Source organism: Eubalaena glacialis, chromosome 3 (genome assembly GCF_028564815.1).
Source record: "Eubalaena glacialis isolate mEubGla1 chromosome 3, mEubGla1.1.hap2.+ XY, whole genome shotgun sequence".
Lineage (NCBI taxonomy): Eukaryota > Metazoa > Chordata > Mammalia > Artiodactyla > Balaenidae > Eubalaena > Eubalaena glacialis.
In genome coordinates, this window is record NC_083718.1 from 188,161,207 (window position 1) to 188,177,783 (window position 16,577).

Sequence of the window (16,577 nt, forward strand, 5' to 3'; positions counted from 1 at the left end):
AGAAAGTGTCAACAATCAAATGTAGAGAAACAGATTTCATGATGCTTCTACTCACCCTGGAAAGCCCTTGTTGTGACCTTGACACTTGTATCTGCCTGATCAGATATATCTGCCTGATACAAAATGTGACTATAAGATGGGGAAACAGTTACACGGAAATACCTGTCTTATCCTTTATTGACATATCTTGGGGACATGGCTATGTGGGAAGTTGAAATAAAAATTAAATGTGTCCTGAGAGGGCTTCCCTGGTGGCTCAGTGGTTAATAAGAATCCGCCTGCCAATGCAGGGGACACAAGTTCGAGCCCTGGTCCAGAAAGATCCCACGTGCCGCGGAGCAACTAAGCCCGTGCGCCACAACTACTGAGCCTGTGCTCTAGAGCCGCGTGCCACAACTACTGAGCCCACGTACCACAACTGAGCCCGCGTGCCACAACTACTGAAGCCCACACGCCTAGAGCCCCTGCTCCGCAACGAGAAGCCAGTGCACCACAACGAAGAGTAGTCCCCGCTCGCCCCAACTAGAGAAAGCCCGAGCAGCAATGAAGACCCAACGCAGCCAAAAAAAAAAACAGTGTCCTGAGAATTTTGATTTTTTAAAAAATAATTTTGGAGACGCCCCTGCCTTGGGGATTTCAGAAAAACAGGTATTACTGACCCATGGCTTCTCAGGAGCGGAGCACCCACCTACTCTTAACAAGAAGCTCGTTGGTTTCCCCCAGATCTTCAGCAACGCGTTAGTGGTGAGGTGAGCGCTGGCAGGAGGGACTGGCAGACAGGAGGCCGATGCCGCCACGAGGTAGTATGAGAAGGGCAGGCGGCAGCCTCCCTCGGCGCTGACCATCAGTCAAGTCCCTGAGACGGTCGTGGGCAGCCAGTGCTGACGTGAGCTGCAGGGCCCCACCAGGGAGGCCTGGCTCAGCCTGGTCAGATCAGAGCACCTGGATGGTCGCGATCACCTGATGTCACATCTCTCCCCCCAAATGAGATGTCACCGTCAGAGAAAGATTTAACTGGATCTTCCCAGGTAAAACAAGAGGGGACACCGAGAGAGGAAACACTCACTGGGAAGGTCCCCTGAGACACAAAGGACCCTCTTAAATGTGGGATCCCTGGAATGGCCTGATCATCTATCTCCAGTGTGTTTCACGCAGAGTTAGCTGGGGACAGGAGCGCAAGCGTGGGGCAGGGGTCTTCCCTGACAGAGCTGGGGAACCAGAGCCTCCTGCCATCAGAGAAATCCATCTACTGAGAAAAGGAGCTGCAAACCACAGTCACACGATTTCTGGATCCATTTTAACATCTTGTTTGTCACCGTGTTGCTGTCATCATCATCTGTCCATAAATGGGGCATCTGAGGGACAGCAAAGAAACAGAGAGGGGGTGGGAAGATCTCCATGGTCGGGGCTGAAAAGAAAGACACCCGAGATGCAGAGCAGGTGGAGGTGGCCCTGGAGGAGACAGGACAGCAGGCTGCGTCAGAGGCTCGGGAGGAAGGGGATGGAGGAGAGGGGAGGGCTCCCAGCAGCCTGCTCTGTGGGGGGCACAGGGCCACTGGTGCCTGGGCTCCTGCTTTCTACCATCCACGTTCTGCTTTTCCACCAGAGCTGGCCGAAGGGTCCCGGCCCGCAGGAAACCCCCCCGTTAACCTCGGCCCACCACATTCCTGCTCAAGCGGGGAGCTTTCAGACCGTCCTATTTTGCGCTGGCTGGTGTTCACGTGTGACTGCTGCAGGTCTTTTCTTAAGGTGGACATTTCTCTCCTGACTTGGATTCGAAGCTTCTCAAGAGCAGAGACTCCATTTCTTCCTTGCTCCGGTGTGTACCCACCGCCACTAGGCAGGGACGGTCACAGGGGCCGGGGAAGGGCTCTGTCCTTCGCCTCCGGGAGCCTGACCACGAGGCATCAGATTCCAGAGAGCAGGGCAGGCGGGCTGGGGCAGGGCGGAGGGGGCGGAGAGAGGACGGGTGAAGGAAAGCGCGGGGGTGAGCGAAGGGCGAAGGCGCCGTCACCCCAGAAACGCGTCGTAGTCCATGTACCACACCAGCTGGCCGGACTCGGGCCGGACGCCCGAGATGGGCCACTTCCTGGGCTCGCGGCCCACGCGGCTCACCAGCAGGGCGATCTCGCGCTTCATCCGGCCCATGACCAGGACCGCCACCTGGCGGGCGCGGTTGATGACGGGCAGGCTGAGGCTCATGCGCCGGCGCGGGCCGGAGGGGCTCGTGGTCAGCACCACCAGCTGCTCGCCGTCCAGGCCGACGGGTGACTGAGGGAAGAGGGAGGCCGTGTGCCCGTCGGTGCCCATGCCCAGCAGCACCAGGTCGAAGCTGCTGTTGGTCACCAGGGTGGAGATCTCCTCGGCATAGGCCTGGGCGCCCTGGTCCTCCTCGGCACAGAGCCGCTGGCGCCGGTGCACGGGCATGGGGTGGATGTTGTAGTAGGGGACACGCACGTGCTGCAGCAGGTGAGCCTGCAGGCCCTGGAAGTTGGACTCGGGGTCCCAGAGCGGGACGCAGCGCTCGTCCACCAGCCACAGGTGTGTGTGGGCCCAGGGGAAGCCGTAGTGCCCCATGGCCAGCTGCTGGAACAGGGCCACGGGGCTCGAGCCGCCCGAGAGTGCCAGGTGGAACTCGCCAAAGCGCCTCACAGCCCGCACAGCTGCAGCCTCGATGTCGCCGGCCAGCCTGGCGATCAGCTCCTCCGGCCAGGCCGATATCAGCGGGCTGTCTCGGTACTTGGCCCCGAGAACCTGGAAGTCGCTGGGCATCGGAGCAGAATCCGGCCCCGGCACCAGCTGCTCCAGTGGTGGCTGGGAGAAGGACAAGTGGCTGCCACTGAACTCAAAGTCCAACAGGTGTCCATTCTCCGCTCCTCCTGGGTAGAGGCGTGGGACCTCGTGGGCCAGGCTGTCCAGCAAGGGCGTCCAGAAGACCCAGGAAGCCAGCAAGTTCTCCATGGCGATGAAGGAGTCCTTCCGGCGGTGGAAGATATGAGAGATGAGGATGGAGTAGGCGTCCTGCTCCCTCACAGGGCTGTAGGCGTAGTAATCGGACAGAGGGCGGCCAAAGAGGCGAAGCCCAGGCTGGCCCTCCACTTCCTTCCAGCTGGCGGAGGGCAGGGAGGGCCTGAACAGGTTCCTGCTGACCAGCACGGCTGGGCTGCCCAGCTCACCGTGGCCAATGTAGAAGATGATCTGCTGAGGAAGGCAGTGGCTCTGGGCCGGGACCCAGCGCTTCTCGCTCTGGGCACAGTACGCCTGGTCCTTGAACAAGATCCGAACGTAGCCCACTCTCTCATCCAAGGCTTTGCCGGACATCAGGATGAAAGGGACCCCCTCCCAGCGAAGGTTGTCTATGTGAACGAGGATGCCTGGGGTGACAGGGGGACAGTGGAGGTGATGCTCCAGCATAAGGACCAGGTCCTCTCGGCCCCCTCGCCTTCCTCTCCTTTCCTTCCTGCCAGCAAGCCTTCCCCTCTCCGAGCCCTCCTCTGGGCACCCCTGGCCTCGCTAGCCTCACCCCCACCTTCCACCTCTTCTGTTACCTTCTCTTCCCAGTCGGTGCTTGAAAAGCAGCCTCTGGGGCCACCTCGGACCCCCAGCTCCCCGAGGCACCTCTCAGAGTCACCGTCCCCAAGCCAAGGGGAACTGGGCTGAGAGGCTCCACCCAGAGGCTCCGAGAAGAGTCTCAAGGAGGGTGGGCAAGGCAGCGGCGATCCCGACCGAGTGGGTGTGGGTTCCTAGGGAAACGGACTTCCTTCCTGTTTGCAGAGCACTCAGGACACGCTGAGGCCGTCACATACAGGGCGAAGGGGAGGGCGGACAGGGTTCTCAGCCACAGGCCAGTGGGGAACGGCCGTGCAGGTGAGGAGACCTGCAGCGGGGACCACGGCACTAAGAGCCGGACGCCGAGTGCCCCCCGGACTCGAGTCCCAAGCCTGGTTTTCCCACATACTATCTCTGCGTGACCTTGGGCAAGTTTTGGCAACTTGACTGAGCCTCACGGTTCCTCACCTCTAGAGGGGGATGATAATCACACCTGCCTGACGCGTCTGTACACGTGAGGATTAAATGAGATAATGTATATAAAGTGCCAGGCACGTGGTCAGTGCCCGACGAGCAGCTGCTGCTCTGGCTGTGGCGGCTGTTATCTCAGTGGCAGGGAGCCAGCTTCCCCCAGAAAGCTCTGAGCATGTGTAAGTGTCCAGAGGATGGCCCCGCTGGGCACCTGCCTGACCAGCGTGGTGCCTGCCCGCTGGGGGTGCCCCCGGCTGCAGCAGGCAGGCCTGCAGCCTCTCTGGGGGCTGATGTAAGCTCCACAAGGGCAAAGCCAGGTCTGAGCCCAGACTGGCGAGCCCTGGCAGGGTCCGTGGACGTGGACTGAATGGAGACCATCACTGAGGTGTCCTCCGCCCAGAGGGAGCCAGCAGGTGACCCGCTGCTTTGAGCTGGCGGGAGGTCAGAGAGGCAGGGGCATTTCTTCCTCGCCACTGAGCACCCTTGTGAAAACCCCACTTCAAGTCCCTTCCAACCCAACCTGAAGGGCGTCCGGTTTGGGAGCACTGCTTCCGTCTGGGGGATATGGGTGGGGGGCGGCCCAGCAGCCCGTGCCCAGCCCCGGAGCCCACCTGCAAACGTCGGCGTCAGGCTGTGGAAGCTGTCTGGCTTCTGCAGCTCTCTGCGCACCTGCCCACGGTAAGCCTGGTACTGGCCCACGACAGCACTGCCCCTCTGCAGGCCCCGCAGGGCCCGGAAGGCCTGGAGCTTGTGGCCCAGCACCGCCTCTGCGCTGCTGATGTTGAGGGGCAGCTCCATGGCCACCAGCATGAGGATCTCGGTCAGGTGGTTCTGCAGGACATCGCCGATGACGCCGTACTCCTCGTAGAAGCTGGCGCGACCTGAGCGGCGGGAGGGAGAAGGTCGTAAGGGCCCGGCAACTTTTCCACCAGAGCTGGCCCTGACCTGAGGGCCGCTGAGCCCGCCCCACCTCCCTGACGAGTGCCAGGACCCCCGCCTGTGCTTCGGGTCCCTGCAGCCACACTCCCCAGTGCGGAGAGTGGGCTACGGAGCAGAACAGGGGAAGGAGGGAGGGCAGGCGTCTCTGAGCCACCTCCCTTCAAAGAGAACCATTCTACCAGAAGGTGTCACACCCCTTGGGCGTCTCCAGGCATCTGCGTGGGTAAGGCTCTGGTCCCCGCAGAAGCCAGACTGCATTCGTGGATCCTGGGCCCTGGCCAGCAGGTCTGGCCCTGCGCATTACAGCGAGGGCCTGGGTGGCCTGCTAGCGCACGACCCTGATGAGTTAGTTACCTGACTTCTGAGTCTCTGCTCTGCATCCTGCCATCAAATGGGGCTCACTGCCACCCCCTACCAAGCGCACGAGGCGCCGGGCAACAGACAGGTCCTTGCCCACAGCTTACAGTGAGTGGGAGGGAGGGAGGGAGGGAGGGAAGATGGGAGGGAGAAAAGCCAATAAAGACATTACAGACAGAGCTCATGACAGAGGGTAACGGGCGGGCCCCTCTGAGACCTGAAGAGGCAGCCCTGCAAGAAGCTGGGGAGAACATTCCAGATGAAGGGGAGCTTCGAGAGGAAAAGCCTTGAGGCAGGAACAAGCTCGGCTGCCACGCGTCCAGAAGGAGGTGAGCGGGAGAGAGCAGGCAGGAGGGCAGGGCTCGTAGCACCAGGGGACGAGGCTGGACTTGTTTCTAAGCTCAGGGGAAGCCACTGGAGGGTCTGAAGCAGCAAACATCAAGATCTTCCGTACATTCACGGCCGCCCGGCCTGCTGCGGGGAGAGTGGCTACAGAAAGAGGAGACCGAGGAGAAGGCTGTGCGGTTGCCCAGGGGAGACAGTGGGGCCTGGACTAAAGTGGCATCAAAAAGGCAGCTGGAGGGAGCAGACGGTCCCTTCTGGTGTCAGAACTGACTGGACCCGCCGACCGATGCGGGTAAGCACGAGCAAGGGAGGGACCAAAGACAACTCCTAGGACTCGGGCCTGAGCAAAGACGGGCAGCGGCGGCATCTACTGAGACGAGGAGACTAGGAGAGGGATGGTCTGGTGGAGGGGAAACCAGGAGCTCCGTTTTAGGTGTGTTTAAGCTTAAGACATACAGGTGGAGACGTCAAGTTGCCCGGTGGACAGTTACTGAGAGGGTAAAAGAGGGTGAGACACAGAACACTGATCACAGAGCCTGGCAGTGACAACACCGACACCTGCTGTGCCTGGGACAGTGCGGAGATGCTAGGCACCGCCCCCCGGTCACATCCACGAGATCCCGCACGGCGGGTACCACGACTGTCCCCGTCACACCCACGAGATCCCGCACGGCGGGTACCACGACTGTCCTGGCTCTACATGAGAGGAAAGAATCAGAGGCCCAGGGCTAGGATGAGCCGAGTCAGGAGCTGGTCAACCACACACATTACTCTCCCTCCTCCAGACCTCGGCATGAACTCTGATCATCAGTGACTCAAATACATACAACGCAATGGTCTAAAGGCTTAGGGTTCAAATGCACAACAGCTCAGACGACATGTTCACATTCAGCTGACTTGCCAAGATTTGGGCCAATCACAGCCTTACATACCGAAAAAGGTGACATCACAATAGGAAGAGCAGTCATTTATCCAAGGTTCCCGAGCATCACCTATAACATGGGATCAGCTCTCCCACCCAGCAGCTCCTACTCTTCCTTCAGGTCTCAGCTTCTAGGAGATTTTTACCGACCTCTTGGCCTCCCCTCCTGGGGGTCCTGTCTTTGGCCAGTTCACCTGACTAACTTGGTGCCTGTTTATCTCTCTTCGCTGGCACCCTTGAAGCTCCATCAAAGTAGGACTGCATCTGTCTGCTCCCTGCTGCGTCCCGAGCACCAGATGCACTGCTGCAGTCACATCGCAGAACACTGTATGGCCGAGAAAGTGAACACACACGTGTCGTCAGGAATCACCCTCAAAGGCACACTGCTGAGAGAAAGAAACCTGACTGCTTTGATAAAAATTAAATTTGAAAATATGACATAAAATGACCAGAATAAACAGAATTTCAATCAATGAAAAATATAAGGGGAAATTAGAAATTCCATAGATGGGTTTTATGGATTAGGAACAGCTGGAAATAAAGTCAGTTATTAGAAGACTGATCTGGAGAGATTATGGTGAATGCAGGTTAAAGGGACAGAAAGACTCAACTCTCACACACACACAGTGTGACGGCTCTTCGAAATGAAACAGCACGTTGTTTAGGGAACCGGACACACATAGAAACAAGAAAGAGAAGCAAGGGGAAAGTCCACCTGAAACTTGGAACGCAAAGGACGGGGACTGGGATAGAATTTGGGGGAGGGACACAAGGTTGGCAGGTACCCCGGCATTCGTCACATCATAGTTTTGCATATCTTCCCTAGATTGTGTAAGCATTCTTTTTTATCCGGTCAATATTTAATTCAAACAAACAAAAAGAAGTGGCTCCCGGTTCAGACCTGCCCGGCCCACCTGCCCTGACCGGGCTCGCCATCTCTCTCGAGCCAGCTGGATGCTGAGCAGGGACCACCTGCCCTGAGTTCAGCCCCACAGGCCAGGCCTGGTGGCGGCACCAGCACTGCAGGGCAGGAAGTGAGGCCCACAGCCGGCTCGTGGGAAGGTGCCCTCGTCCTTAGGGGTGGAGCGTGGGGCTGCAGCTCTGGCTGAGGAGGCAGAACCCCAGACGCACAGGACAAGCAGCCCAGCGTGCCCGCCGCTGAGAAGCCATGGCTGAGCTCCCGGCCCCGCCGCGGTCTGGTCTCCAAAGTTTGCACACTATCACTGAGAAGACATCAGGAAAAAGACAGTAACGATAATATTGATAATAACATGTATATCAGTCCATTTACCCCTCACAGTAACAACAGATAAAGGGGTCCTACTGCTACCCCCATTTTAAAATGTAAGGAAACTGAGGTTCAGAGAAGTCAGGTAACTGGCCCAAGGTCACACAGCTGGTATAAGGGGGTAAAAATGAGATCTGACCCAGGCAGCTGGCCCCAGAGCCTGCAATTCTCAGTGCCGTCACAGCGCCCCTGTAGCTGCCTGGCACTCCCATCTAAACAGCCGCCTGTGTGGAGCTGAGCAGCACCAGCTCCAGCGGCTTTCAGAAGTGGAGCACGATGGTCAAAGCAGCAAGCCGAGCTGGGTGGTGGAGGGATGGGTCTAGGTAAGAGGTCAGGGACCCCAGCACCTAGCAGGCCAGGAAAGGTGTGAGAAGGACAAGGTAGGGCTGTGTCCCTCAGCTGCAGTCAGGCAGGGGGTACCTCACAGGTATGTGGGCCCACGGTGACCAAATCTTGCAATTTTTAGAGAACATGAAAATCTGGATCATTAAGTATAATCTCACTTGCACAAATAATTCAGATTTTTTAAACCGCTGTGTGTCTCAAAGAAATATATGTGTGGGCTGACTCTGCCCCTGGACCATGTCCTAGTTGGGGTGAGAAGCATGAGCTGGAGATCAGAGGCCCCGACACGCAGGTCAGACGGTGAGGGTGAGCCTGGTCTGGCAGAAGCGGCCAGGTTGTGATTTGGAATAGCAGATATCGAGAACAGATGGAAAGGGCTTTGGAAACTAGACGGAGGGGTTTGAGGAGCTATTAAAAGTTCTCGACCTCACCAGTTAAACAGAGTTACTATATGATCCAGCAATTCCACTCCTAGGTGCATACCCAAGAGAAATGAAAACATATGTCCATGTAAAAACTTGTACATGAATGTTCAGAGCAGCGTTATTCACAATAGCCGAGGGCTTCCCTGGTGACGTAGTGGTTAAGAATCCGCCTGCAGGGGACACGGGTTCGAGCCCTGGTCCAGGAAGATCCCACATGCCACAGAGCAACTAAGCCCGTGCGCCACAACTACTGAGCCTGCGCTCTAGAGCCCACGAGCCACAACTACTGAAGCCCGCATGCCTAGAGCCGGTGCTCCGCAACAAGAGAAGCCCCCGCAATGAGAAGCCCGCGCACCGCAACGAAAAGTAGCCCCCACTTGCCGCAACTAGAGAAAGCCCGCGCACAGCGACGAAGACCCAACGCAGCCAAAAATAAATAAATAAATAAAAATAAAGTTCCCTTCACAATAGCCAAAAAGTAGAAACAACCCAAATGTCCACCGATAAATGGATAAAATGTGGTACATCCATCCACACAACAGAATGTAATTCAGCAAGAAAAAGAAATGAAGCACTGACACAGAGAACCTTGAAAACATTACGCTCAGTGAGAGAGGCCAGACACAGGAAGTCACATATGGTATATTCTATTTACATGAAATGTCCAGAATAGGCAAATGCACAGAGACAGAGAGTAAGTTAACAGTTGCCAGGGGTTGGGGGCAGGGGGAACTCAGAGGTGCAGAGCTTCTTTTGCGGGGTGATGAAAATGTTCTAAAATTGATTGTGGCGACGGATGCACAGCTCTGTGAATACACCGAAACCCACTGAATTGTAAACTTTAAATAAGTGAACTGTATGATATGTGAGTTGTATATCAAAAAAACTTTTTTTAAAAAGGTGTTAAGAGTAGGGAAGTGGAACCCTGAAGGAGGCGCTGTGGGAAGATTAAGCCATCTCTGATTGGCAAGATGAACAGCGAGGGGACTGGTGGAAACGAAATCAACGGGGCAGCTTTTGCTGCAATCAAAGGAAGTAACAGGAGCCAGAGCAAACAGTGAAACACAGAGACATTATTCAGTGCACGAGTGAAGACTGCATGGTCACTGGCTGGATCCATGAAAGGCAGTGCAAGAGTTGTGATCTGGAGGCTCTGGAACCACGCTGCTCGGGTTCAAGTACCCACTCTGCCATCTTTCAGCCCTGTGACCCCGGGCGAGTGGCTCTACATCACATATAAAAGAGGACTGGTCACAGTACCTGCCTTGTAGGGCTGCTGTGAGGATTAATGGGGCTTGGAACAGTGCCTGGCATGCAGGAAACACTAATAAACATTGGCCAGCATTATTATTACAGGGGCTGTGAGAGAAAGGCTACCAGCTGGGCAACTCAGAGAATGGTCACCATTTGAAAATAAAGAAGTTAGAAAAAGCAGACGGTACTTCATGAGAAAAATGCAATGATGGTTTAAGTTCTAAATCTGCTGGGTCTGACATGGTGATACACATCCAGTGAAAATATCTCAAGGGTAGCTGGGCTTGGAAAGGCAATGAATGCTGGAGATAGACTAAATCTCATCACATCAAAGATGCCAATGATGGTGAAAGCATCATTATTTTGTCACCACTAAGAAACAGGCTGCCAATTCAACGATATCACCCCATCAATGGCAAACCCAACTTTACAGAGGTTCAAATATGTAAAAATGTGTGTCTTAGAATCAGTGAAATACAGGAGATTAAAGAGTGTAAAGAGGATAATTAAAGCTTTGAGAACAGATGAATTCTTTATGGAGAGAACACAGCAGAGTCTTAAAAAGCCCTGTTATCTTCTTACTAGTCATTAGTTCAGCAAATCCCTAAGTGGCCCCCTTCCTATTTTTATCCTCTCTCACTCCTGGGGAGAACGCATTCATAGGTTTGCTACCCGCTGTGTAAAAGAGAGCTTCCTTCATTCCTTAATTTCAAGCTTCGGGATGGGGTGGAGGTGCGCCTGTGTTTAGCACAGCCCATACGTTTGTGGACTTTGATCCTTTCCTGCTTAGCTGTACTTCCAGTTAACGTGGAGTGATCAGGCCCAGGGCTGGCACCTCATGGGGGAGAGGACAGGCAGGGAGAGGAAGGTAGGGGCTGGTCCTCCTGACGGCACCCAACAATGTGATTTCTTCTGGTTACCACCAGTTATTGTGGTCTGATTTTTCCTGAAAATGATCCATAATGACTCCTAGCATCCTTCCTAGGTTGAAAGCTGAGGGGTAAAAACCCATCAATACATGAACAAGGACAGAATAAAGCAGGACCAGGTGGGACGACAGGAACAAAGACCCCTATGAACTTGGCTCCCAAACTGTTGAAACCCAGAGCTCGTCCAAGTCACAGGGTCACAAGCACGGGAGCCCCGTCACTTTGCCCCTTGGTCGTGCTGCCCTTCGAAACCTCACGGGGCGGCGCCCCACGTGAGGCAGAAGCAGCTGTGTCCCCCACACCTGAGAAGAGCTGCTGCAAACCTACCAAACCGGCAGGGACAGGGGAGACGGGGGCGCCCGATGTGGGCAAAGCTGTAGGAATACCACTAGCGATGGATGCTGCTGTTGCGAATTTTCTGGAAAACAGTCCGATAAGATGTAATAACCGCCATGAAGTCGTTTTCACCCTTCTGGCCTAGTCATTCCACTTCAGAAGTATACTTTAAGAAGAAATACTTTTTAGAACACTCATAAATGTTCTAGAATTAGACAATGGTTGCGTGACTGTGTGAATATATTGAAAACTACTGAATTGTACGCTTTAAAAAAGGGTAAATTTTATGGTATGTCAATCATATCTTAATTTTTTTTTAAGCGTGCCAAGTACTATTTAAAATAGCAAAAAGTGGAAACTGAGATGCCTAATAATAGAATAATTCATATTCTGTGATATAAACAGAATTGAACAGAAACACAGAGCTACTGAAAGGTATATATTACACAAATTGTCAATACATGGAAATTTAAATACATATGTAAGTGAGAGAGAGAGAGAATATTATGTGAAAAATGGACGTAAGAGAATGGCAGATCAATTACGGGTCTTTATATAACCCAACACAAGTCACCTACAAGCCACGTCGAGCCCAGAGAGACGGAGAACACTGCTGCTTCCCCGCTCCCTGCCAACCTGGAAGGAGAACAGCATCTCCATTTGTAGAGTATTTCTATGCACATTATCCGCTTTAATCCTTAAAACAATCCCAAGAGAGAGGTAACAGGGGTTACCATCATTATGTAGAGACTGTGCTGAAGATGAAGCCTTCAGATCTGGGACCAGAAACCCCCTCCTCATTGCCTCCACACTGTGGGAGATCCGGATTTTCCCAGCAAAACAAAAAAAAAACTAAAAGCCAGCTGCCATCTCTACCAGTAGCTTCTGGGACCGCTAAAAATAAAAAGGCGGAGGGCCAAGGAGAGTGAGGGACCACGGGCTGGAGGCCCGGCAGCTGCCCTGGGCTCACCTTGCAGACAGCCCTACAGACGGCTGGAAGGGGAGCTGAGCGACCTCTCAGCCCCTCCTCACACACCAGGCTGGGAGGCAAGACAGCTGGTGCGTACCTGGGAGGATGCTGGCTGCCTTGGTCCCTCAGGGAGGGGTACGGAATGATCAGTCCAACCCTCAGAGGTCAACGTGCATCATGCCAGTGTCAGAACAGGGACCCTCCCAAAGCAGTGACAGCTACACTGTCCTCAGGAAGTCTCCCTGCTTTCTCCTGCCAAAAAAAAAAGAGCCTTCCAGCCAGAGGGGAATCTAGGGCAGCAGAGAGACGGCCCGAGCACATCCTGGCAGGAAGGCCAACTGCCGACGGCCTGGACAGACTGAGGCTGCAGGCACAGTGGTTAGGAGCTTGGGTTCTGAGGGGCCACCGACCTGGGACCACATCCCAGCACCCCCGGAAGAAAGGGCAGCCTGGCCTGCACAGCTGCACCTCAGTCCATGAGCGACCAGCCCCCCTTTCAGCAGAGCCCTTCCCAGTGGCCGCGATGAGGGCCGGCAGGGGTCACCTCCACACACAGGCTAGTGGCCCAGCCAAGGTCACTCTTCGGACGGCCCGGAGTGCTGCTTCAGGAGACCCCGGCAGGTACCCAGGGTTTCTGTGACTCTCAGGGGCTCACTGGATGGGGACTCCCCAGAGGGGTACCCCAGATGAGGCTGAGAGCAAGCTGGGCGCTGGGGCTGCAGAAGGACCACTTCTCCTCCCACCTCCCCTTTGCTCTCTCCCCCTCCTGTCTATGCAGTAGCCTTGACTGCAGCAAACTCCTCTGGGCCAGAGGCTACGGCAGAAAAGGAGAAAAAACCTCTCCCACGGCCGTGGAGCGGGGGAGCTGGGGGCCTGGATGGTGGGGCTGGGGGTCGGGGAGACATCCAAACCACCTTGCAGCTCAGAAGCCCCCGTGCCAGCGCCCGCAGCCCCTCCCTTTCCAGCACTCAGGCCGCAGTCTAGGCTGCCACCAGGAGCTGGGCCCTCCGGGGCCTCCTGGCACAGGAGTCAGCGAGGGGGATGGGGGAGGGGGAGTGCCGCCACACTCTGTCCTTCTGCTTAACGGTCAGACCACGCGGCTCGGAATCCTGCCTGGACGCTTGCTGGCCATGCTCAGTCCTGCTGCGGCAGCTCGCCTGCTGAGCTCATCAAACGACATCAAGACACTGTGACCTCTAGCGGGGAGGGCAGTCTTTCCTCCTGCAGCCTCCCACCCCCAACCCCACGAGGAGGCACAGCCGAGGCCCTGATGTGCTGGGACAGGGCCTACTGGCCATGGTGGGGCGGCTGCAGGGTCCCCAGCTCCTGCAGGACCTCCCTGGGGGACGGGTTCCAAAACAGGACCCAGAGGGGAGAGCAAGGATCCGTGCTGGGGCCACAGGGCTGTACCAGGCCGCTTCCTCGGGATGCAGAGAACCCTGTCATTCTGGGTCCCTGAGCCCCAGGGGAAAGAGAGGCAGGCAGACAGAAGGTGGGGGGGAGGGAGGGAAAGAGACAGACACAGACAGAGAGAAGAAGAGAACCCTCTGTCCTCACTGTTACCGAGGACCCAGGTCCACAGCCCCACCCTGCGGGGATGAGCACAGAGGCAGGAAGTCATCCCACCATACACTATCAATGCCTGTGTATCCAACCAGCAGGTAAATGGGCCGACCAGGGAGACCCAGCACCCAGAACAGCTGCAGTCCTGCTGGCCACCTCTGACAAGGACAGTGGGCTGAACTATCCCCCTCTGGCTGCAAGCCCCTCAGGGCTGGTGGCTCCCCGCCGCCTGCCCTGCTCTGTCTCTCTCTGCCTCTGGGCCAGGTGAAGCAGCACGTGCTCTGGGGTTAGCAGCAGTGAGATCCACTGCTCGGAGCCCACACCCCGAAGGCGACAGGGCCTGAGCTTTGGTCACACACAGCAGCCCTGAAGGCAGAGGCGCGGCGCCACCCTCCTTCCTGGACCTCGGCTGTTACATTGCCGCTCAAACCCGAGACTCTCCCTGCCATAGGCCTGCCGTGGCAAACAGACCTGCCCAGGCCTCTCCCTGCCTTTCTGTTTTGCCTTCTGTTTTCCTTTCTCCAACATCCAAAGGTACCTTCGCAAGGATAAGCAGGCCTGCAGTTTGCCTAGCCCCTGGCTCCGCAGGGATCCTGCAAATGACATCAGATAGCAAGAAGGATGGGGTGGCAGGGTTGGAAGAAATAAGAGGCAACGACGCCAACTGGTAACTCCAGACATCACGGCTCTTCCCCAACCCGGGGTGGGCCCGGGAAGGAGTTGCCAGAAATGGGCTAGGAGAGAAGACCCCGTGTCAAGCCCAGGCAGAGAGGTGCTGGCCCCTGGCCCTGGCCCACAGCTGGGTTGCCAGGCCTCCTCCCATCCCGCCCCACGCTCTCAGCACCGGATCTATAGCTCATCTCTCTGCAGATGAAGCCAGGGCGCAGCCCAGCCCTCACTGCCGCCAGGACACCCAACACACACAGGCACAAGGAGGAAACCCACGGCCTGAGCCCTTGCTGAGGACAGGAGGGGAAACGTGGGAGGCTTGGGAAGGATCCCCGAGACCCACGAAGGCTCGCTGCAGTGCGGAGAGCACCTCTTTTCTCCTATGGGTTCCAGATGGAGAAACCCAGCTCCCCTAAAGGACAGCAAAGCCCTTCGAGGCCTGCCTCCTGCCTGACACCCCAGCCCACCGTTCCTCCCCTCCCCACCCGCCCGGCCCCAAAGCACCAGCTGCATCATTCACTGTGGAGCTTGTCCTGATATATCACCTCCCCCAGTGAACCCCTGAGGTGTCAGGGGACTGCGGCTGGGTTTCACACCTCTCTATCACTGCAGCCCCCAGAGAGCTTCTATAGCGCTAAACACACGTTCAAAGACAAAGGGGAGAAAGCTGAAGAGAGTCACCAAGGGAAAGAGAAAGAGACAGACATCCTGGTCCCCCATCCAGGCCCGAGGGGCCCTCCCCTCCGCCCAGGCACACACTGTGGGGTGGGGACGGCGGCCTCCGGCACTGCCGCTCAGGCTGCGGGACACAGTGGTGGGGACGAGCTGGCTGCAGTGGTGCAGAGCCTGGTGCCGGAGCCAGACTGCCTGGACCGGGACCCGGCTCCACCACTTCCGGCCGTGACCTTGGGCTCGTCACCAAACCTCGTCTGTAGGTGGAAGCTGGTAACAGTGCCCATCTCATATGGCTACTGGGGGCATCAGCAAACAGTAGAATGAGCTTTAACGATTTGGGGTAAGAACCGATGCTTTGAACACACACAGTCAACGCTCACAAGACGTGATGGAATCACAGAACGCTGGAGCTCAAAGGGGCCTCAGCTGCTGTTGTCGACACAACCCGCTGGCCTCACAGATGAGGGACAGGAATGGACGTGCTGAGGTCGCTCGGACGCAGAGACAGGCCTGACACTCAGGTGTCCCTACTCCCAGGTCAACACCGCTCATTCCTGCGGTGTTTGGTCAGCACTTCCCAGGTGCGTGCCAGGTGCCAGCGAGGAGCTGGGAAAGACAGACGGGGCGGGGATGAGACGAGGCCAAGAGCGCAGAGGGGCAGGGACGGGAGGCACGTGCGCTCTGAGTGTGCGGCAGGAGCGGACCTTGTCAGGACGGTCAGCAGAGGCTCCCCAACAAAGTGACCAGCGAGCTGAGAACGAACGCACAGGAGGGACGGGAGGCGAGCAGGGGAGGGAGGAGAAGGCCGAGGGAGCCGCTGGTGCCAGTACTGAATACAAGCCCGGGAGCCCTCGTGCCGGCTGCCGGTCTCCACCACACTCCCAGGAAAGCCAGCTGACCTCCCAGGGTTCGTTGCCAGCCAGTGTTTCAGCACCTGGGCCAAGTCTACTTAACGGGACTGCATGCTCCCTAAGGGCAGCAATGACCACGTGGGGGTTGCCTGCAGGCACCCTGGGGTGTGGCATGACCCAGAGCTGGGCACACGGCAGGTCCTGGAAGGAGACCACACACCCGCAGAAGCTTCCCTCTGAGAAGCACCGGCCAAGGCGTGGGGGCCAGGCAGACCCTCCAGTCCTGCGGGCCGACGCCTCACAACAGACGCGGGCCAGCGACCACGCACACACCTTCTGCGTCCACGGTCTCCTTCATGATGATCTCCACCCGCTCCACGTGGTACCGGTTCCAGAGGCCGTCCAGGGCCTTGCGGTTCTGGTCTCGGAAAGGCAGGATCTGGGCCACCACCTGCCAGGGAAGGAGACTGTGGTGCTGTGGTTCCTCTCAGGACGAAGAGGGAATCCTGACCCAAGGAAGGGCCCCCAGCCTCTCTACCCCCTGCTCAGAAGAGACGCTCTCTGGTGCAACAGTCCCTGGACGCCAGGGCTTCACAGCCCAGTAAGGACTCCAAAAACCTCTCAGTAACCTATACAGGGTTACCAGCTTTTTATTTTGCAAAGAAAGAAAATATTTAAGGATTCTCTAT

At 56.7% G+C, this 16,577-nt stretch overlaps 1 protein-coding gene across 3 annotated transcripts in view; it reads right to left on the minus strand.

Moving 5' to 3' along the window:
- Positions 1–1,283: 1,283 nt before the first annotated feature.
- Positions 1,284–16,577, minus strand: part of H6PD (hexose-6-phosphate dehydrogenase/glucose 1-dehydrogenase) — a 34,808-nt gene continuing 19,514 nt past the window's right edge. For all 3 annotated transcript variants that reach the window (XM_061185017.1, XM_061185018.1, XM_061185016.1), the window contains 3 exons: positions 16,222–16,339; positions 4,632–4,901; positions 1,284–3,374 (listed from right to left, as the gene is read on the minus strand). In XM_061185017.1, coding sequence (XP_061041000.1) covers positions 2,011–3,374; positions 4,632–4,901; positions 16,222–16,339 — 1,752 coding nt within the window. In that variant the 3' untranslated portion in view covers positions 1,284–2,010. The remainder of the gene's footprint in view (positions 3,375–4,631; positions 4,902–16,221; positions 16,340–16,577) is intronic.